The 22,166-nt window shown below is 41.3% G+C and overlaps 2 protein-coding genes across 6 annotated transcripts; both read right to left on the minus strand.

Moving 5' to 3' along the window:
- Positions 1-131: 131 nt before the first annotated feature.
- Positions 132-5,383, minus strand: cers3b (ceramide synthase 3b). Of its 5 annotated transcripts, none has more exons than XM_031865182.1 (12): positions 5,082-5,383; positions 4,343-4,387; positions 3,437-3,610; positions 3,167-3,284; positions 2,796-2,914; positions 2,657-2,714; positions 2,294-2,344; positions 2,113-2,205; positions 1,846-1,974; positions 963-1,069; positions 724-877; positions 132-631 (listed from the first exon to the last, which is right to left on the minus strand). In XM_031865182.1, the coding sequence occupies exons 3-12, from the start codon at positions 3,607-3,609 to the stop codon at positions 509-511; spliced, it is 1,125 nt and encodes a 374-aa protein (XP_031721042.1). In that variant the 5' UTR covers position 3,610; positions 4,343-4,387; positions 5,082-5,383; the 3' UTR covers positions 132-508. The 5 variants fall into 5 exon arrangements, with proteins under 5 accessions (XP_031721042.1, XP_031721033.1, XP_031721023.1 ...); XM_031865173.1 differs by having other exon boundaries at positions 3,437-3,613; XM_031865163.1 differs by having other exon boundaries at positions 4,920-5,383.
- Positions 5,384-6,652: 1,269 nt separating this feature from the next.
- ano2a (anoctamin 2a) lies at positions 6,653-21,938 on the minus strand. Its single transcript, XM_031857611.1, is given in 29 exon segments — positions 6,653-6,698; positions 6,700-7,315; positions 7,415-7,982; positions 8,296-8,401; positions 8,611-8,789; positions 9,642-9,694; positions 9,919-10,071; positions 10,172-10,335; positions 10,462-10,562; positions 10,658-10,715; positions 10,799-10,910; positions 11,132-11,333; positions 11,810-11,884; positions 12,455-12,511; positions 12,628-12,702; positions 13,385-13,396; positions 13,827-13,909; positions 14,182-14,342; positions 14,445-14,579; positions 15,217-15,281; positions 15,773-15,820; positions 16,111-16,166; positions 16,283-16,334; positions 16,438-16,492; positions 16,876-17,048; positions 17,276-17,371; positions 18,274-18,579; positions 18,768-18,935; positions 21,857-21,938. Coding segments are annotated over 28 exon segments (3,954 nt in total). The 5' UTR covers positions 18,915-18,935; positions 21,857-21,938.
- Positions 21,939-22,166: the final 228 nt, after the last annotated feature.

Here is a 22,166-nt window from a genome sequence, read left to right on the forward strand (position 1 = left end):
TTCCCGCGTATTGTCACGAGAGGGCGTGCTAGTCCAGCAACTGATACCCAGAGCCAGTGAGATCATTCGTGTCCCATGCGAGCAGGACGAACTCATGAAATATATAGTTTATAAACATAAATACACAAACAGAAAATCACAGTTTTAAAAACAGTTCCTGTTGTGCTTTGCATCGATGTGCCCCGCCAAACAAGCACATACCCAAACATGTGGGATTAACATGTCATCATTGCCACTATCGTCATACCTATCCCCAACAACATACAAAAATGAAAGAAAAAAAACATATGAAAGGAGTCTTCCTCTATTTAATAAGAAGTAGAATAAGTTGTTAAATGTTCTGAATTCCAAAACCATTCAGAAATCAGTTTATGTATGTATAATCTTTCACAGTTCCTTTGGAAATGACATTCTGCTGAATTAAATACTACTGCAAATGGAGACTAAATGAGTCGAGGAGCAATCAGTCCTGCTGTCCATTTTCCTCTTTTATCTCCGTCTGTCTGTGTCAGTAACCATTGGCTCTGCCTCTGGCTCCAGAGCCATTTATGTGACTCAGTTTGTGGCGTCTGTCCTTCGGTGAGTCACTGTCGTCATCCTCCTCTTCCTCACTCCTGTCGTCGCCTTCCAGCTACATGAAGATGAGCCAGAGAGAAGAGGTTGAAAAGACTCATACATTCATGCATTTCCTTCACATAAATGAATATAAACATAGAAACACACCTTGCTAAAGATAAACTTGTAAGCCATTTGGGATATAAGAACAGCCCAGTAGAGGTGGAGTATCTGAAGAACCAACAACATCACATTGGAGAAGTAGTAGCCAAAGAAAGGAGCAACCTCCTCCAGTGGGTACACCCATGTACAGTGGATCAGCCTGTAGAAGATATGCAAACATAATATTTTTAACACATTACTCCAAGATCGTCTCCATGCATCATCCTTCCATTTCCCACACTTACCAGAAAGGAAAAATGATAAGTCTTGTCAGAATAAAGACAACTGTAAACACCACAAACATGGCATTAGCAGTCTGGTGCCACTTGGCATAGTTGAAAACCTTTGCACCCTGTGAGATAAAAACAGGAAAAACAATCATGCACTTTTTTGTTTAAAAAGGTATTGTTTATGGTCTGTCATAAAGTCACTGCAGGCATGTTTGCTAGAGAGTTTTAGTTGAATCAAGTGATAATTCCCATATAAGAGGGATATTTTTTCCCTATGCTAAGGCAGGAGATTGACATATTATAATAAATACATGTACAAATTTACAGTGTTACATTTTTGCAAAAACTGCAGTACGTTAAATTAAAGTCATGTAGTGTTGCTTTTACAGCTATTAATAGTGATGACGCCAACCTCATCCCGCTTTAGTCATCTCAAATGTGATACTTATTGTTACCCGTGAATCTGATTGGGACTTTTTTTTTTTTTTACTTTTGAGCTGCTTAAATGAAAAAAAAGAGAACATGTGAAGAAATGTATGGTGGGGCATGGCAACCGCCTTCCACATAGCTGTTCAAAGTCAAATCAATGTTTATACAGCATGGAGGGGCTGTACAGGTGGGTCCTGTAGATTTTATCCACACTATCTTGAGTGCAGCTTTTAGGCTTTACATCAAACTACTGACACGGCGACTAAACCACATGCATTACCTTAGAAGCGAATTGTTGTGCTTTTATTTGAAGATGTAAAAATTCTGCTTTGCAATCTTCAATGTATTTTGATCATTGCTGCAGAACTGTGACCATTCAAAATCACAGTTATCTTCTACAGCCTACAAATGACAATAGATATCACGCAGATTAGCTTGCACATGCGCTGATGTAAAAACCAGCACTGACCTCTAGCAGTATGTCAGCAGAGTCATGAACTGCCATCACAAGGGTTCCAATACGAATGTAGTTTGAAATCCAAGAGAAACTCAGAAGAGTCAGTGTGGCTATGTGATGGATCACCTGCTCTTTAAAGTCCTACACAAATACAGCAGTGTGCATATGACACAAAGACATCCAGAACGTATTGCATCTTTATAACATTAAACGGAAATACATGGTTTGGTTCATGTGCAGTACTTCACTTTGATTTTGGACACACATCAGCATACTCACCTTCCGTTTCACATCAAGTGTGAGGCTGAGGAGCAGAGAAAGGTAGAAGCCCATTTCCAAGAGGTAATAAAAGTACTGAGACGGCAGCATGGACTGCATGGACACACAGCACACGCACTTAGATATTTGTATACTGTAATATTGTACAAGCCACCCAGATAGCAGTGGCAAAAACACTTACCTGTTTAGGGAAGCCTGCCCAAACCTCCTTCAGATTATAAAGCCAAGGTTTCTTCAGCCAACAAAAACAGAGAGGGAAATAAGTGTGAGTGTGAGGGGGGGGAATAGCCTTGAAAAAGGGTAAATGTTAGCCAACGAGCTCATGCATGATTATCTGCCATACCAACTGTCAGCGTGTGAGAATAACCCTGAAGCACAAAAAGACATGAGATAAGAAGAGAGACAAGGAGGTTCACAGACTGCACATTACAGTGAAATCAGAGCGAATAGAGACAGAAAGACAAAAAAAAAAAAAAGAGAGAACTATCCCAAAGCAGGAAAGGATGGGAAAAATGTACTGACACAGGAGACGAGAGCTACTTACGTCATAGAGAGCGAGGACTCCGCAGACAAATGCAAAAAAATAAAACACACATCTCCAACTGTTGACAGACAATGACGATAATGTTACATATTTACACATGGACACTTGTTCTTATGTCAGTGCTCAATCAAACACAAACCTGGCCTCGCAGAACCTCTTGCAAAGCCCTGGACGCTCCTGGTTCCTCCTTCTCTTGAACCAGATTTGAACTCTCCTTTCCGACCAGCTGGTCTTCTTACACAGAGACCTCACATCAGCCTGAGACACAAGGGAAACAATTCAGTTGTTCCACTCTTTCCACTCTGGGATGCACATTATATACCAGCATTCAAATTGACCCTCTCATGACTTTTGTTTCCTTACCAAGAGAACAACTTCATTCATTGTTAATGCCACACAAAGTCATGTAACCAAAATCTTATATACCATATGTGTGACTGTTGATTAGGATTACTGCATGTGAACAACAAAGCTCCTATGTTTTTCATTGAAATGCTCCTTTTAATATACCTGCGATGGAGCTCTTGCTTGGCTGCAGAAGTAGCTTTCTAGGATGGGGTTTGGCTCTGCTGTCAGACGTACACTGTCCCTGATTCCCCAAACATTAGCCAGTGGTGTGGCCAGGTACCTGCAACAGCACACAAGCAACATTACAGTAAATGTGTGTCCATATATCATCCTGTATTGTCTGGCCTTTAGAGTTCCATAAGTAGCATTGCTCCACACAGTATTTGCAACACAATCCCAGTACTCTGAAACCATACGCTTGCATATTCTCGCCTCTCAAACAGGTATCTGACGAGGAGCAGGCAGAGTGCGCAGGGCAGAGCAGCGTGAAGTTGAGAGGCTTTAGCGTAGACACGACCTTCACTGTCTTCCAGATCAGACCAGGAGACGTTTGCTGGCAGCCACAGACGCTCCCACCACAGCCACTCACTGACTGTCTGCAACATGCTGCTGGAAAACACAGAATACACTCTACAGATACTATAAATTGCAGAACCATGATTAATATATTGTTTCATATTCAGGTTTTGAAATCACATTTTCTGCAATGTAATATAATTAAAGTAAGCGTTGCCCACTCATTTCTAAGAGAGAACATGAGTTCACCGAGTTCTACAAAAAAATGTTTGAATTGTCAATGATTAAGACTGGATTGAAAATAGCATACAACATTGTCAGCCGGAGTGTGCATTCATGAACACATTCATAAACTGGTCACAGGCTGATATGCTAAAATAGCTACGGTGGGGATCTGGTCCACGTGGATTCACAGTCAAAAGTGCACCACTGTCTTTGTCTTGAATATAGAGCACCAATTTTCAGCTGTGGCCACTTCTGGTCTCTTTCAGTACACTTACACTTAGGACATGCAGTCACAAAAGGAAGTGAGTAATTTGGAGATGGAGTACAATAGATATCAAAGGGCAAGGAAGATAAAGAAGTGTGAGGAGCAATTTAAAATGAAGAAAGATTAGAAGAGAAGTCCTTTCTCTGGACTCTGCCCAGAGTGCAGATAAACAAGTTATTTGAACAGTTAGAAAACTATCAAAATGTGAAATCAAGGTCATAAATAATGAATTCCTGTGATGCCCAGATTTAACCACTGGGATGCAGTATTACTCATATCAGTGTGTCCCTGAACCTCAATGTTATTAAGTCAGCATCAGAAAACAAGCATACCTGCAGCCGGTTTTGCTTTACAAGTACCAACCGAAGAGAGGGAAGCTGAGGAAGATGGTGGACACAGACAGAGTGTGTGTGACAAAATTGTTCAAAAGTGAATTATATTGTGTGAAAGCTAAACCTAAACTGAAAATCTCCAGTTCCATACTTACAAAGTGATTTCATATTCAGTCCTTTGTATAGCATGTTTACAGAATACATCCATTAATGTCTGCACATGTCCATACACACACACACACACACACACACACACACACACACACACACACTCACACACTCACACTCACACTCACCTTCAGTATGCCCACTGTGAGACGTACAGGGACCTACTTGCGGGAAGCCAGTCTGTGATTTATACAGTTCATTCATGTAATCCACATCAGATAACAGCCCTTAATAGATCCTATATGTTCACTCTCTCAGCTTGTCTGGAGCCATTCTTCAAAGACACCATAAAAGTAAAGAACAAACGCAAATATGCTTCCCTTAATCTGTACAGTACACCTTATGGTGTGTGAGGCGACAGGCTCCAGTGAGCATGTTGATTTTTTTAAGCATGCCAGTGGTCGCTCACCTGGACAGAAACAATGGGATCCTTCCCTCCCACTCTGTCTGCTCTTGTGATCACACCCTCAATGTTGCAGCAAGTCCTTCAAGGTAAAGTAAGCTCATCGCTGGACTGCCCTTACTTGCTCTTGTAGCAGCAGTCTTTTAAGTGTGGGATAGATACCCTCACCTGCAAGAATTCCCCTTGGAATGCTGGGAAGCCCCCACAAAGGCCCCATTCAGTGTTGCGGCGGGGGAGGCGGAGACAGTGCAGGTTATGGAGAGAGGAGAAAAGGGAACTTTCACGCACAAAAAGAGAGAGAGTGAAACACCACTCTGTATAAATAGCTGCCTGGGACAAACAAGTAACCTCAGTTACATTGAACTATCTTACGGTTCTGTGGGGAAATATTCCTGATTAATTACTGTGGTGGTTGGGCGCAGCTGCAGAGGGGACAGAGTGGGGGTGAGTGGTTCAGCGAACGGTGCCGTGAAGAGGCTTGATTAGCCGCAGCTGAAACGGATCCTTGATTGTCTCTCTCGTATATAAACATTAGTAGGGACGGAGGCGCGACAGAGAAGTAAGCAGGAGACAGGGCGACGGACGACAAACGACAAACGACCCACGACCCACGACCCTGACGAACGCATGTACGGGGGTGCGCTCGGGGGCACGGCAGGAGAGCGCACGGCCGAGACCAGCCTGAACTGCATTAATAACAATAATGAACATTACGAAACGCTATTTGAGTGTGTGCCGGCGTCTTTGTGCGGAAAGGACCCACGGCGGTAACAAGAGGTTGTTACAATTCGTAATTGTGTTTTTTTTAAATATTTAAGCAGGTAAACACTGAAAATGAAAGAGGGATACAAAAGTAAAGCAGCACTTCACTGAACATCTATATTAAAATACAGCAGACTGAATAATTTCTCAATGTTTCACTACACACCAGAGGGGGGCAACAGAGACAACACAATAGACTGTCATCTCCAAATTAGGATTTACTAGTGACGTTGGTGTGTTGCTGTTAGTCTCGTATTGAGAACTTTATTCAGTTTACGGTCTCTGAAAATAAATGATGTTAATTGGCATCTCTTACATTCTCTGAATATGTAAATTCTTCACATAAGCTGCAAAACATATAACACTTTCAATTTCGCCTGCTGTCAAAGCTCTCGTGGCTATAATGCAACATGACAAACCATGACCTTGAGATTTCAGAGATAAAAGCAGATATCAAAAATATGTCCTTTTATTATAATTTTACATTTTTATATATCAAAACATCTAAAAATAAACGGTAGCGCTACAAGCATAAGTGTTGATACTAGCTTTGCTGTATATATGTCCTTCTTTCTCTGGTCTACAAGGCAGCACTGCTGCATGTGTGGGGCTGATAAACAGAGGAGCAGTGGCTATTGAGCTGTGAAAACGAACCATGAAAAACAATCAAAAAAAATATGGAAAAACAAGAGGTTGAAGTTCAAGTGGTATAGTTTTCGAGCATGGAAGGGAGAGTTTCAGAGCAGTCTTTCTCTGAATAGTCAAGTAGTCTCCTTGTCAGGGTCAGGCCCTAAACCACTGAGGGGCTGACCCTGAAGATTAAGAGGGTCAAAAGGACGTTCAGTCGATCTGGATGGTCTATGCAAATACGGAGGACAGACGGAGGTCTCCAGGCACAGACGGGAGAAACTAATCTGGATAGTCCTCCCCCTCCCTCTGCCACAATTTGTCTCTTTCCCTTGGCTTCCAGCTTGTCCTCATACTGGCGCTTTGCGTTTCAGTTCACTGGGGGAAGGGAGGATGCAGCTTTGTGAAGCTGGTGGAATGGCTAGGCTTGGTGGAAGGCTCCTCAGGACCAGGGGCTCTGTGTCGGGGTGGCAGGGTGGAGCACCGGGCTTTGCCCCTGGAGCGTGGCTGCTGAGGCGGAGGGCCTTTCAGCACGAATAGTTCACTGGGGGCTTCGGGCTGTTGGGCTGATGGGGACTGTGTGGGATGCGGAGATGATGGCGACACAGGTGTGTGTGGGGGAGGGAACGGGTTGGTTGAGGATGAGGCTGATAATGAAGAGCCCAGAGGAAGCAGGGGAATAAGTGTTGGCGCCTGCTGGAACCTTGTGAGGCTGGTGGAGTGGCTTGGCCGTGGCAGGCTGTAGCAAGCCTCAGACCCTTTGTGGCGGGAAGGCAGGGTGGAACAGCGGGCCTTTCCCCTTGAGCCTTGCTCTCTGGGAGGAGGAGCAATAAGTGAGAAGAGCCTAGTGTCGCAATCGGATGTCATTTCTGCTCTGGAGCCCTTTAGACTCTGAGATGAGCTTCTTTGAGATGATGGATGTGACAGAGGCTCCTGGTCTTTCTGGTGTTCCTGTTTGGACTCTGAGCGGGGAAACTCTGTATCTCTGGCTGCGCTCGATGGGAGTTCTTCATCTACGTGAGAAGAAATGAAAGAAGAAGAAAAATTAATCTCTAGACACAAACACGACCAAAAAAAGAAGACAACAGATACATAAGGTTTTCTCCTCTCACCTAACAGGCCCAGCTCACTCATGAGTTTGTCCAGATCGACAGTAAAATCCTCCATCTCAACTGCTTTATCGTCAACTTCCTTTTCTTCTTCTTTTCTTTGATCTATTTCCTCTTTTTCTTCTCCCTCTTGCTCATTATCTCCCTTTCCTTCCTCTTTATTTACTTCTCCATCTTTTTCCTTTTCTTCCCCTTCGACCTCTCCACCCTCATCTTCTCCATCTCCTCCTCGCTTTTCCTGTCCATTTTCTTCAACTTCTTCGAATGACTTCCCAACCTCTGGATCACTGTCACTGCTCCTCCTCTGTTCATCCAGATTGATCTCAACCCTTTCCTCTTCCACTTGTTGCTCCTCTATTTCTTCCGGTGGTGCCTCCACCACAATGTCTATGTTGGCGTTAGAGCAGAGGATGGAGCGTTTTGGGGAGTGAGATTTGGCACGTGCTTCTTGGTCTTGATTCAGCAGAAACTCCATCAGCATCATGTTCTCTTTCTTCAGCTGTTCCCGCAGAGATCGCGGTACGTCTGGTATCATCCAGGCCACCAACATGCTGAGGAACATGGCGAGGTTCTAAAGGGGAAATGAAACGTTTTTCTTGCAATGTATAAAGAAGAAGAAGTATCAGGTGAGAAACAGTTGGTTTGGCGCATACCTCCTTGTTTCTAATATTATATCTGTGCCAGCAATAAAGACAAGACAATGGTGAAGAATGAGTGAAGATAGAAAAAAGGCCTTTGCTATTGGGTGCACACCTGCCATTAAAGATATCTATATATCTAATGGGTGCAATGGTGTACATGGATTTGAGTGGGAAAGACTTGGAGATCTGAGACCACTTTTTAGACGGACATTAACATAAGCACAATTGTAAACATATCCATACCTGGAAGAATATGACGAAGGCCAATTTTGCAGCCAGAACCGACCAGTACTGTTTAGAGAAGGTGTAGGCATCTGGGTCCCAAGGTGGGTCTCTGTAGTCCTTATACCTTAAAAAAATACAAACAGTAAATTTGCAAGGAGGAATCTAGACTAACTGAAGGAACACGTTAACACAACAAGAGAAAAATTTCATACTTCTTAGGGAGATTTGCCTCAGTAAAATCCCTACATAAACGACACATTTTACACTTTCAGAGTGGCCTCAAGGACTTAAAGGAAAATCCAGGTAGGTCAGGGTTAAAAGAGTCACTCTGACCTGCACATAGAGACTCCGGTGATGAGGGTGGTGGTGGACGCACTACCCGGTGAGAAGTTGCTGATATTAAAGTAGGACAGTGAGTGCTCTGTGTAGCCATTCATGGTGCCATTTACACTGTACATGTACTGGTAAACCATGCGTGGAACAAACTCTGATGTGAAGGAGATGACAAACGCCTGAGAAGACAAACAAGGAGTGGAAATGACACATTGACTAGTCATCAGCTATATTCAACTTTATGTTAGGCTAAAACTTTAATCATATCAATATTTTAACATCAATAGTGTTATCTACCTCCAACAATTAGATTCATTTTGATAATACTTTTGTGAATTGTCTCCACATTACTGTATTACTGAGAGATCGAACCAAAAGAAACAGTTTTACACAACAGGAAACAGCTCACAGGGGCATCTCAATAGTAAGAAAAGTACAGGTGAAAATGACTGTTAATGTTAAATTGACAGAAACTATCCAAGTAAGCTGTTCCAGTGAGCCAGCATGCACCAAATGACCTCCCCTAAGTGGATTAAAGCCATCACTAATGTTACTAAATAAACCTGTACCATTCCTCCTATGACAAGTCTAAAATTTCTGTTTTGATAAAAGTCTATTTGCCCCTCCCCCTTACCCCGCTGGTGGGATCCCATCGCAAGAAGGTCTCTAGTTATGAGTAGTCCCCTTTTTGTGACGTGAAACACATTCCTACCACCGGTTTTCTGCGACTCCAGTGATAGACAGGTGGCTTAGGTAATGTGTAAATTAGTGTACCATTGCAGCAACAAAGGCAAAGGGAAAGAACACTGCCAGCTAGAAACATGAACGTAAATTCATTCAAGCTAATTATTCCAAAAACTTAAGATACACACAATGTGTTTTGGTGAGAAACAGAGTTTGTTGAAAACACATGGTAAGGATTCAAGAAGTACATTGTTGTGCACATCACTTTAGTAGAACACTCTACCAGAGGTCAAAGGTTATGGGCACAATAAACATATACTCACTCACTCACTCATTCACACACTTACATTGGTAATGACAGAGAACTTGCTGATTCCACAGAGAATGTTGTACCAAATCCCTGGAAAAAGCATGTGCATGAAAAGAGACAGAGAGGGAAAGGGAAGTGTGTGTGTGTGTATTTGTGTAAAAGTGACAGACAGACAGACATGGAGACAAAGAGACAAAAAACGGAGGGACAGAGTGGAGTAAAGGAAAATAAAGTGATTAAAAGCTCCAGGATAGTTTGATTCACATTCACACAGAGACTGACGGAGTGGACACACTCTCATGTGTCATCTATACCTATGTCTTTACACCTCACGGGATCAGGCCGTCGGAGCTCAGTCACAAATTTTGCAGCATCGAGGCGAATCTCAATGACATTGTTGAGCAGAGCGAACGCTGGCGCCAGCGGGAAGGAGGCCACAAACAGAGACACGAACCCATACTGGATCACTGTAAATATGAATACACACACATAGTTAAAAAATCATGTTATGTGATTGCAGCAGTGGGTGGCTCAGTAAATAATAGAGTGAAACTAAAAGAGACTCACTCATCTCCATGTACTCTGGGGTCACGCCTTCATAGGGCTCAAGAGCGAAATCTTTGTCAAATTGTTGCTTCGGTCGCTTCTCTTCTGTATCATTCTCCTCTTTTTCTGCTGCTCTTTTCTTTCCTTTTTCTTCTTGTATTGTTCTGTACATCTTTTTCAGCTTACTGCAAAAAAAGAAAAAATGAAGCAGAGGATGGAGTCAGAGCAAAGATGAAATTTGATAAATCTTTTGTGAGAAGTGTATGCGCGTAGAAGCAAACAATATCTTTATATGTACAGTATTTACATACGGTATGAGAACCTCGAACACATTGTTTTGGATGAGCTGCTTTCCGAGCATGATCATGCTGAGCTGGATGCACAACTCGATGAGGCAGCCTGGCGGAGCGCACTGTAGAGAAAAAAACACACGTGTACAAGTCATGGGTGCACATTCCCTGTACATAGACGTAAACAGCAACCACTAATGTGTTGAACTGAGCTCACCTCCTCCATGCGGTAGTCTCCAAAGACGTAAACATAATCGCCAGGCCGCCCACTAAACCTGAATGAAGAGAGGACCAAGTCACATGATAAAAAGTAAAGAAAGACAACGGAGGAAAGTGAGACTTTAAAAGAGACACACACCTGCCCTTGAAGAAGGCCACATAGAAAATAGGTGCAAAGGCGTTCATGGACTTGAGGAAGAAAGACTTAAAGATCAGCTTCTCTTCAAACTCTTCCTTTGTTTTTGGAAGTTCTATCGGGAAGACACAACAAACGTAAACACATCACATTAAGCAGACCTGCTCATAATAGTATGTTACAATCACAGTGAGGGACTTTCAACGAGACTGGTGATTCCTAAATTAGTAACATGGCCTTTTATGCTACTGAACTCTACCAATATGTTGCCACATTCTGTCTCCAGTGGAACATAAGTTGTATAACATTGTGAGTCCTCGTCATTAAATACTATACCCAGTTCAGTCAGCCACACAGCGATCGCTCCATAGACCTCCTCCAACACCAGAACGACCAGCATGTTCAGGACGATGCCTGTGGTGGTGACGGTCATCCTCACGCTGGCCTTGGCTTCAGGATCGGGGTTCACGGACCAAACGCTTAACATGCAGATGCGATAAACTACCACCCCAAACACAGCTGAGAAGGTTACGAAGATCTGAACACACACACAAGTAAAAAGTGACTCTGGTGTTGAAGAATATTTGCTTTCTTTAATGACAATTCTTTATGATGATATTATGTTTTTAATAATTGGTTTGTATAAATATTATTCTTTTTTTCTTTTCTTTTCTGTATCTATTTTATTTTAATAAATGTTTTATATTTGAGTTATTTTTTCCAATCTAATATTTGTTTCAACGGTTTTTAATGTCTGGAATTATTTCCCACAATAAAACAATGTTGCTAGTTGTACTTTCACTACTGTTGACACTAGATTTATGAGAAACTAATGGATACAATGTGAGAAACAGTGAGGAAATTATATAGATAAATAGAAAATGATGTAGGTAAAATCACAGATATTATGACAACAGATGGGAAAACTGCTGATTTATTTTAAATGCCTAGTATGTCCAGAAAAAAATGAAAAAAATGTGATGTGAAAGCATTAAAATAGTTTAAATGCAGTACCAGGAGTAGTAAGGTGGACACATTGATGAGATAACCTGACAGATGATCCTCAATGTCCAGTGACTCTGGTTCTCGCTGTCAAGAAAAACATGCATATTACTTGGGCACACAGACAAAAACACACACACACACACACACACACACACAATGGTATATTACTTAATGCATGTGTAGAATGTGATGTGCAGTAATGCTGAGCAAATGTTCTGCACACATGTTATATTTTCTGTCTGGCAGGAGCATGTTTGCCATCTGAGAGGACAGAAGTCCCCTCCCCTTCTTCCTCTCCCTCCTCCCTTTTCTCGCTTCCATCAGTAATCTGGGCTAATCTCAGGAAGGTAAGCAGCTTTGGACTCAACCACCCACTGCAGGTGGAGGGGTTTTCTGTTTGTGCACCAACACAAATACAGACAGACAGAGGTAGTCTGCAATAGCTCTTCTATATCTAAAAAACGTACACAGGCTGTAATATTTGATGTATAGCTAAAGTTGTTTACATTCACTGAGTGTTATATAACTGAAGAAGTGAGATCTGTGATAGCATTTGCTATGAAGCAAGTGTAAATCACGTCAGAGTAACAGCCCCGCCCTCTCCAACTAGCATCTCTGTCCACATAATGTCCTATCACAGCAGTGCAGTGATACCTGCGAGGCCAGCATCTGGTCTGTTTCTGCATCCACACCATCCTCAGCTTGAGTCAACTGCAACAGAGTGAGAAACAACTGTCAGTAACAACCTGTCAATTTCAACCATTTCTATGTCACAAGTCATACAATTGTATCTGAAACACACAAAAACACACACTCAGACACAATACCTTCTTCTTAGACTGTGCTTTCATCTTAGCTTTCTTCTCCTGTAGAACTTCTTCATATTCAGGCCTCAGCTCCTCCTGTAGCACACACATGCACAAGTTTAAACACATGCACATGTTAAAACAAGGGATCACATACAGCAAGAAAAAAATCCTTAATATCACAACTTCACAGTATGGGGGCTCCAGTCACCAGTTAAAGCTACACATTTTACTGTCCCAAATCAATCTAAAGCTACAAACCCACTCAACGCAGCTATATTCTCTGACATTTTTCATGACTGTTGCATGATATTTGCAGTTTTAGGTCCGGGACATATTCAAATTATTTTACTGACTTTGACTTGAAAATATTTTCAAAAGGAGCAGACTGATTTTAATTGGATTTTCTGTACAAACACGTAAAAGCGTTGTTGATTACGGTTTCCTCATCCACCGTTAAGAGTAAACAGGGTCTCCTCATCGACAGCTCAGAATATGCTTCTCAAGTACAAAGTGAAGAGAAAAGACCCCAACAAATCTATTTGCAGTATAAAGATACGCATAAACTGCATAAACGTTAAATGCAAGCTGTATTTTTATTTGTAAAAATTCCGGATTTGTTTGGATTATTGATTCGTATTATATGATTTTCAACTGCTTATAAATATTCCAAAAAATAACAATGACATTTTTGGGAATTTCTAAAAAAACAAACAAATATAATACAGCTTCTTAAACCAGATTGTGGGTACTTTAATAGGTATAGAAACGTGCCCACCTGGACTCGCTCCTTCAGGCAGCAGAGACAGAAATACATAAAACAGAGACACAGAGAGAGAGAGTTTATGTTGTGACTCTGCTGTGTCATCAGCACGTGCACTGCTTTAAGAACAGAACAATCCCATTACAGCCCCTTACAGGGAAAAAGGGCTAACGCATTGGTGGCCACGTGTATGTGTGTATGTGTGTGTTAGGGGGAGGGCACTGTTCTGACACAAATAATAATCTGCAAGGTAAACAACAACTGTCGTCATGATTGACCCGGGCCTTGAGGTTAACACTCTCACTCCGACTGACTTGGGACTTTAACAAACAGAAAGATAGACACAAGGATCCATATTCATAATGACAAAGCAAGTGAAGGCTCTGACCGCACCTATTCTAAATTAATCTGTGTGTGTTTATTGCTCATTACAGTATTCTTGAATCTATTTTGGTACCTCTTCATCCTCCAAGCTCGTCAGGTCCCACATATGTTTCAGAAACATCTGTTGCCTTTTCCAGTGCTCAAGGAAACAGGCAGCTACAAGACGATACACAGAAGGAATATTAAAATATTAAAATGAAAAACACACAAGAAGATGCAGAAAATATACTCCACTAGAATTCATACAAACATGAGCCACCTCAAAGTTGACCAAAAGGACATTAACATGCAGGGTAGCAGCATGATGTTGATATCTATATACCTATAAATACAGCGATTAGAACCAGTGACTCTCATAGTGTCCAATCATACTCTCACTGTCACTCCTCGTAACATGATCAGGAAAGTGTATTAGGTTGTTTAGCTACCCCAAAGAGACATGAAAATGGCGAAGAGGACAGTGGCTCCATTGTCAAAGAGGTATGACGCTCGGGCCAGTGAGCACACCGTACTCAGATGCCAGTAGTCACACACTCCATCACACAGTGGACACATGGTGATGTTCAGGTTGTCATCACATGTCTCCTGGCTGAAAAGGACGAAGAAAATAATATAAACACATGTCCATTGACAATATAATGTACTTTTGATAAGCATACACAAGTATGAAGAGTATTTTTTATCTGCTTACCTTGGCACATTGGCATCCACAGTGAATATGCCGTACAGGAAGACAATGATGCCCAGTACAGAGGGAGGGATGAGGAGCTGAGTGTAAACACCCAGCCAGGCAAAATACAACCCAATCTGCTCTCCAAAGTACTTCCTGTTCAAATAAAGCCATCGTATCAACTAGCTGTCTGGATTTGCAGGTTTACAGATTTATATTTTTGCCCCTCTAACCACAGGGCCTACTGTCTAATTCTGGTCCACAGCGGTAAACAGTATGTCCACAGCTACAGGCCCGATCATCCCAGTGAAGTCTAGTGCCACCAAAATATCAAAGCTTTCCCTTAACCAACTCTTTGGTCCATCACAAGGCCTCGCCAAAATAGTGACTAATATGTAGTTCATTATCTAAGTACTTTACTGATGTTTGCTGAGCACACTCATGAACCTCTGGGGGTAATTACGTTTTGGTTTTGATAACCATATAGCCTTTTCTTAATCACTATCATCAGGACAATCCTTTTGTTATTTAATTTTTTCAGTGAGATTTTTAAGGAACAATAACAGAAAGGAACAAGTACAAAAGACAAAGAATAAACACATCATGACAAAAAATGCACAACATCACCTCTAAAGTGTTCATATGATTATTAACCCAAAATCAGGACAATCTTTTTATGTTCAGCCCCACTCAATCATCAGTATATTTGTTCACAGCAACACGTTTTTAGTGACTTAATGAACATCGCAGTCTGAAGCTCTAGCTTGACTTTTATTCACATTTTGCTTAGTACCTGATCAGGTCCACAGGCTGGTATTTATGCATGACTCCATAGTTAGCCCATTCTTCATGAAGGAGCTGAAGGACATCCGAGCACAGGACAGGAGAGAAAAACACAAGTTAATGACAGTTAATAATCGAATGTTTGACACGTTGTGTCTATGTAATGTTTTTGGGACAAACAGCATAGCTTTGAATTTTGTATATTTACAAGGAACCAGGCTGATATCAATTTTAACCAGATCTACAATTACATTTAATTTGACAATGCACACTCAGATGTCATTCCTTTGAGAAGACACATTTATGCTTCACTGATTTATGTTTGGACTCCTATGTCAAACCACAATGAACAGTTTTTCTTTTAAAAAAACCATCAAAATCTATACAGCATAACCAGAATTATCACCTTTTATCATGCAAGATCAGAACAAGCTCATCATCCAAATCAGGACAAAAATCTGTCTTTTAATAGCGTCATCTGTTCCTGCCTTAGAAGAGTGACTGGCATCACCTCCAATGACTACACTAATATTAATAAAAGGGTAGTTTGAAAACACTCATCTCACCTGTCGGTCATTTCGCTGATCTTTCCGCCCTCTCCTTGTGAACGACCCCTAAAGAAAAAAAAAAAGTTGCCAGCTCTTTATAGAGAGATACACTGCCTAACAGTATGCCATGTTTTATGCATAATCAAAATGGCAGCTAAGGGCTGGGAACAGTATTTTTCTATTAAGATTTTTCAGATTCTCCCCTTTTCCCCCCACTTGTATAAACGTCCATACTGCAGATATATTGACTAACCTGTCCTGTATGACGCAACAAAGTCCTTTATGTACATAAGATGTAGCACACACAAATATATGTTCACATTGTCCAGTGGAGGTTCTTCTCCTGTTATACTCACATCATGCAGAGGGAAGGCAGAGTCGTAGACACCCCGAGCCAATAATGAGTTGATGCCTTATGACACAAAGAGGAAATGCCACACAGTGTCATGGACACGTTCAGTTTTGTGACTGATAGCATACGGAAACATAAAATCTGACATAATAACACCACAGCAAGTTAGACCTTACCAGTGGTTTGGCAAGTTTGTCTGCAGGTAATACGTGAAATAATTTCAGCGACCTAGACACAAACAAAGCAAAGTCCAAATTGTGTGTGAGCTCAAATACATACACAACATATTTTTCTTAATATAAAATTAGAAGATATGTGTTTCTGGACCCACCATTCTGCTGCGTGTTGCATTATCAAATACATTTTCTGTTGACTTGATGTCGTACCTGCAAGGAATGACAATAACAATATTAACAATCGACCTGTTCAGCAAATGTATGGATTGTAGTGGGATCATTGTTAGCTCTTTTACATTTGCCAATGAAAGAGTTTTTTGTTTGTGTGTTTGTTAAATCAAATAGTTTTGGTCAACCTAACAAAGTTACTACTACTACAGTAAACATTCAATTTACGTAGAAGCTCCACCATGTTATGATGAAAGCACACAGCCTGCAGGTGATTCAGATATGAGGGTGTTATCTCAATCACTGACCATGACTGGACTGAAAGGCATGTGTGTCCCCAGCCGAGGGCGACTCCTAAAGTGATTATTTTTTCGATACCACTCCACTACATGTGTGCATGTGAGCATCACAGTCCAGGTACTCACAGGTGGAGCTTGTCTCTGATAAAAGGGTGTTTGAGGGTTTTGAAGTGGACGCGTGTCTGCGAGTCTCTGTGGATGTCAAAGTTAGGGACGTCCGGTTGAAATGGTGTGTTGACTTTGCCCATTATGGAATCCCATATTCCAGCAATGCCCATCCGTTTCCGCAATTCACACTTCTGGTCAATGAAAACATACATGGATTAATTACTCAGTCACACTATGTTGTATTTACCACACTACACATATCTGGTGCTATTCATGTCATGTCACAGCTTTCTGACATATAACTCATTAGTCTTTAAATGGGATTGTAATGTGCACCCAAATTAATGTCATGCAAATATGAAACATATATTGTATATTATAGAATATTAAAGACCAGGGTGTGTAAAAGGCTGCTGACCTTTTTCACAGCAACTTTGATCTTCTGAAGCTCGGCTTCTCGGCTGAGTATTGGCCATGGGATATGCAGCCGAATAAACCCTAGGCCATTTGCCCTCTGCAAATAAACACACACATTAACACACAGATTATCACGATATTTTAACTTTAACCACTGTGTACATGGCCAATTAGACTTGGATTACAGGCCTATATGGACAGATTAACTGTGTATCTGTCTTCTTGACTCTCTTTGTCTTTTGCATGTAATTTCTCCCGCTAGTCCTGATTGAGGCAGCCAGGTGAGCTTTTCCTAAACCTGTAAGTATGCTGCTTTGTGTTGTAATTGAGGCTGGTTGGTATGGAATCCCATTATTTCAATCCCAACACCTCCCAAACATCCAGAGTATAGAAAATGAGTGCAGATAATGTTGGGATAGGTACCTGAAAGCCATCATAATGTAGCCAGTTATCAATTCTGATCATGTGAACAGTGACTAGCTTATTACCTAGCTTCTTCTGGACAACTGATTTACAAGCTTAGTGCAAGGCAGATACAACTGCACAGGTTGAAACAACTCCTGCTACACCTCTAATGTCTAATGTCTAATATGGTGGTAGCATTAAAATCTAAATCTGAACTACTGTCAAAATACTCTAATTCTGATCCAACAACTCCCTCATGCTTTAGCCCACAGAAAACAACACAACTGAGCGTATGACTATCAGCAACACTTAATATTAAAATGTTCCCTTCACTTTTCCTAAAATGTTAGCCAAATCGTATTTTACCACACACACACAGACACACATACTGATACAGCACAGGGTGTACAGTGAGTGCCCCCTTTCTACCCATTCAATCAAAATACCAATCTCGCCTAATGTGCATTCAAGTGTCAGCACACACACCTCCGAGTAGTGGATCACTCTCTAATAAGGCCCTGTAATCTGGCCCATAACTGTCTATAGGAGTGTACAGCAGATGAAAAAGTAATCATGGTGAAAGCAGATACACACCTCTTTATCGCGCTGTAGCTGTAGTCCAGCATCCAGTAAACCCGCCTCAAACTCCTCCCTCATTACAGCCTTTTCCTCCTGAGACAGCTTTGACTCCTCTACATCTCCTGCAGGTGCACCTGCCTCCCCAGACTCTGCTTCCGTTTCCCATCGGCCCGATATCGGAAATGGTATACTCCCATTGGATACAATGGAAAGGCGTGCCTTGGACAGCCGCCTTTTTTTGTATTTGTAGCACAGGACATAGTCCACTTTTCTCTTGCCATCGGCAAAATAAAGCCCAGGGCCTAGATCGATACCAGACTCCTACACAAACACACACAGGGAATTAGTGAGGTCAGCAATGAAGGTTACAAGTAGAGAATTTAGAGAGTAATATGATGTAAGAGCATGACAATTAGATAATGCTCCGTGTGTGTCGGCTCAGGGACGGGAAACCTGAGCTGACATATTGCAGCAGGATGTTAAAGCTTCAGGATGTGAGGAGACCGTACCGGAACAGGGGGCTCGTCATTGTCAGGGGGGGTTATAGCGCCTCCGTTGGCAGCATCCAGCCCAAGCCCGGACAGAGATCGGGCCAATGACACCAGCTTCACTGAGTGAAAAGTGGATGACTCACTCATTTCTGTGGTGACAGGCATACGGTCTTTTCCGTTTCATCACTGTTGGTATATGAAAAGAAAAACAAAGATTTAAGGATTCAGAAGTTGGGATGAGCTGGCAGCTCAGGCTGCAAATGAAGAAAAATGTTCTATTAAAGGATGAAAAACTCCTCCCAGTAGCATCATAATATTTGAGCACATTGGTCGCAAATGTTTGTCCCGACCCTTTAAAATGAAGCAATGTCTTAGTGCGACCATCGTCACGGATTGTATCTACCAACTGTTCTTCGTGGTTTAAAAATGCTAAATGTAAAATTATCCAACAATTCTCAAGGAATAAAGTAAACAGAGCAAGGTCTAAAAAAAGTAAACATAATTCCCGAATTTCCGGTTAATATGGAAGCACATTAATTAAAAAAAGTGTCTTTTTTTCTTATTAATAAGACTTTTTTTCTCACAACTATGACTTATTAGCTTATAAATATGTTTTCTAGTGGCAGAAATGTGCTTCCATTTGTTTAACCACTATTTGAACCAATAAGATGTAATTTTTTAAATAAACTGGTTTTCTGCGTTGATAATGTCCTGTGGTAGATATGTGGAGCCAGCTAAACATGTTACACATAGATCAATTTTATGTTTGATTTTACTTTCAAATATGTGATTGAAATGTCACACACAGTAGTAGTTGTTTTAGACTGACAGAGTGAGCCAAAGTTAAGCTCTCTCATCTCTTTTTCACCCAATTGAAGATGTAGGCTCAGATTAAGCTCACAGTTCAATCCAAGCCGCACAGTTTACAATCTGTTGGGGTAATTTGTTCGCTGGGCTCATTCTTTGGAGATAAAGGAGGAAGCGTTAAGAGGAAATTGAGTGGATAAGTTCACACTAAAAGAAGCGCATGACTCCAGGTTCAACATGCAGACATAAAATATGATGTTTTAAGTGCAAATAACAAAGCTACTATTCCTAAAATGTGCAATTCAGTTCCTCAATTGTTCCTAAAGCTCAGAAATAACAAAAAAAGATAAGAATATTGTTACCAGTATGCACAGTTTTAAAAATTGTTAATAATTACATATTAACAATGAACTACAATGAATTACAATGAACCCGGACAGTTTAATACCCAACCTGTGTCTTTTCTGTCCATACATGTGACAACAAAAATGTAACATACTTCTCAGTGCTTTCTCAACATTTATTTGATGTGGGAAAGCATTGTGGCATTTTATGATAAAGCTTCATCTTTCATATGTTTGTGATCATCTCATGTTTGTCACAAGATGAATCTATCGGTGATGACATTGTTGCTATTACTTCGGTGAAAGAGAAAGGGAATTGCATGCAACAGTGGTCCCACAACAGTTTCAAAACGACATGTTCTAGTCGCCGGAGACACCGGGGATAGCCATGAGACATGCAGGTATACCAACAGTCAACCACATAAACACATACAGAGGGCTTCAACCATCAATCCCCTTACACACATACATACAAAATAATCCCAGTTTACCATGTGTTAGCAAACACAGAGCCAAGCTGGAAATGGAGAATATGTCTCTTAAGAGTTCAACCGGTCAAAACGATTACAATTACGGCTCCATCAGACACAGTGATATTTAAATCAGTGGTTCCCAAACCTTTTGTTTTGTAACATTCATAAAACAAGTTGATGTCATATGCTGTTATAATGCTAGCCATATGCTTCATGTGTGGTGCATGAGTCACTTTGCTTCTTAGCCATGATTCCCCAATGGCTGATTATGTTCTTAAAACTTCCAAGAATGTTTATATTGCTAATTCTAATCAATATGCCTGCACGATTTGCAGGCATATTGATTAAGCATCTCTAGAATAAGTGATCGACTACCATGTCTAGCAGATTGTATTTCTTATTCTTACTATTTACTCTCCTTATAGCACTGCAACCAAGAATGTGTATTTTAGTTTTTTTAGACCATTTTGGAAACTCATACATGTGTGTGCATCTTAACGGGATATTTTATGTACTCTTTTTTAGCTGGAGTTTGCATGGAAAGACTCAGCTATGATAGTTTGTCATTTAATTCTGCCAAAATGGCTCCTTTGGAAATAGCTTACCATGATGTCCAATATAACATAGACCATATTGTGTTTTATTATATTTTCATATTTCTAACCTATTACTACATTTTGTGTTTATTTTAAGGCACAGATTTTGTTTTTTATTTTTGTATATCCTTGCTGCTTTTTCGCTCTGGAAAAGGCACAAGAGGAATGCATCCAAGTTTGTGTCTCTGCGAGGGGCTTAAAGGCCTAAAGCTCTATGACAGCTCAACAGGAAGGCAAGAATGTCAGCTGCACCCTCACCCTAACTACCGTTAACATGGCAGAGGACAACAGGGGAGCAGTCTAATGCTGTCTCTCCTGGAATACAACAGATTACACTTTGCTAATTTTAAAAGCTGCTTGCTTTCTAATGCTTGAACAGGAAACATACAACTCAAATAAAGACTTTAGTTTGAAATGATGTGGTTTTGTATGTTATGTGATGAATCAAATCGAAGTCCAAATCAAATGGACTTGCAGCAAACTTTCACTTTACACCTGTCTGTAAGTCTCATTGGTGTATACATAACATCAGTACATCAAACTAATTAATTCCCAGTTTGATTAATTAGTCCTCGAGCAGTTGTCAGGAGCTGTTTATTCGACAAATATGCGTTTAATTAAACGCTCATGGACGCAACAGTTGTCTGCACCCAGATGGTCAGATGAAAAAAAACAGCCTCAGCACCCGGGCACGCGCCCCTGCTGCCACGGGGGAGATTGAAACACGTAAAGTGTACACACAAGCACCTATAGCTCACAACACTCAACAAGTGCAAAAAGACGCTCTCAAAGCCGACAGGAGTGACACTGTAAAAGTGATGAATGTCAACTGCGCACATTTTTATGTCACACTTCACATGAAAGAAAAGTGGAAAAAGTGAACTCACCAGTCCTCGTGGAGGATCAGGGCTTCGCAATGGAGATGGATAATAAGACGCGTGAAATGCACAGCCTGGTGAGGGTCTGAGATGGTGGACAATCCGCGCGCGCTCCCGGTACCCATGGCTTAACACGCGCGCACACAGCGCGGCTAATTCCTCTGACCGTTTCATACGGTAGGGAAAGAAGCAGTGATGCATACTACCGATGAACAGGTGTAAGTGTGTGTGCGCGTGCGCACGCGCGAGCGAGTGTGTGTGTGTGTAAGCCAGAGAGGAAAGAAAGCTTACGGTGACCAGACTTAAAAGTGAACCTCGC

This window comes from Anarrhichthys ocellatus, unplaced genomic scaffold (genome assembly GCF_004355925.1).
Source record: "Anarrhichthys ocellatus isolate YVR2014 unplaced genomic scaffold, GSC_Weel_1.0 scaffold2, whole genome shotgun sequence".
NCBI lineage: Eukaryota > Metazoa > Chordata > Actinopteri > Perciformes > Anarhichadidae > Anarrhichthys > Anarrhichthys ocellatus.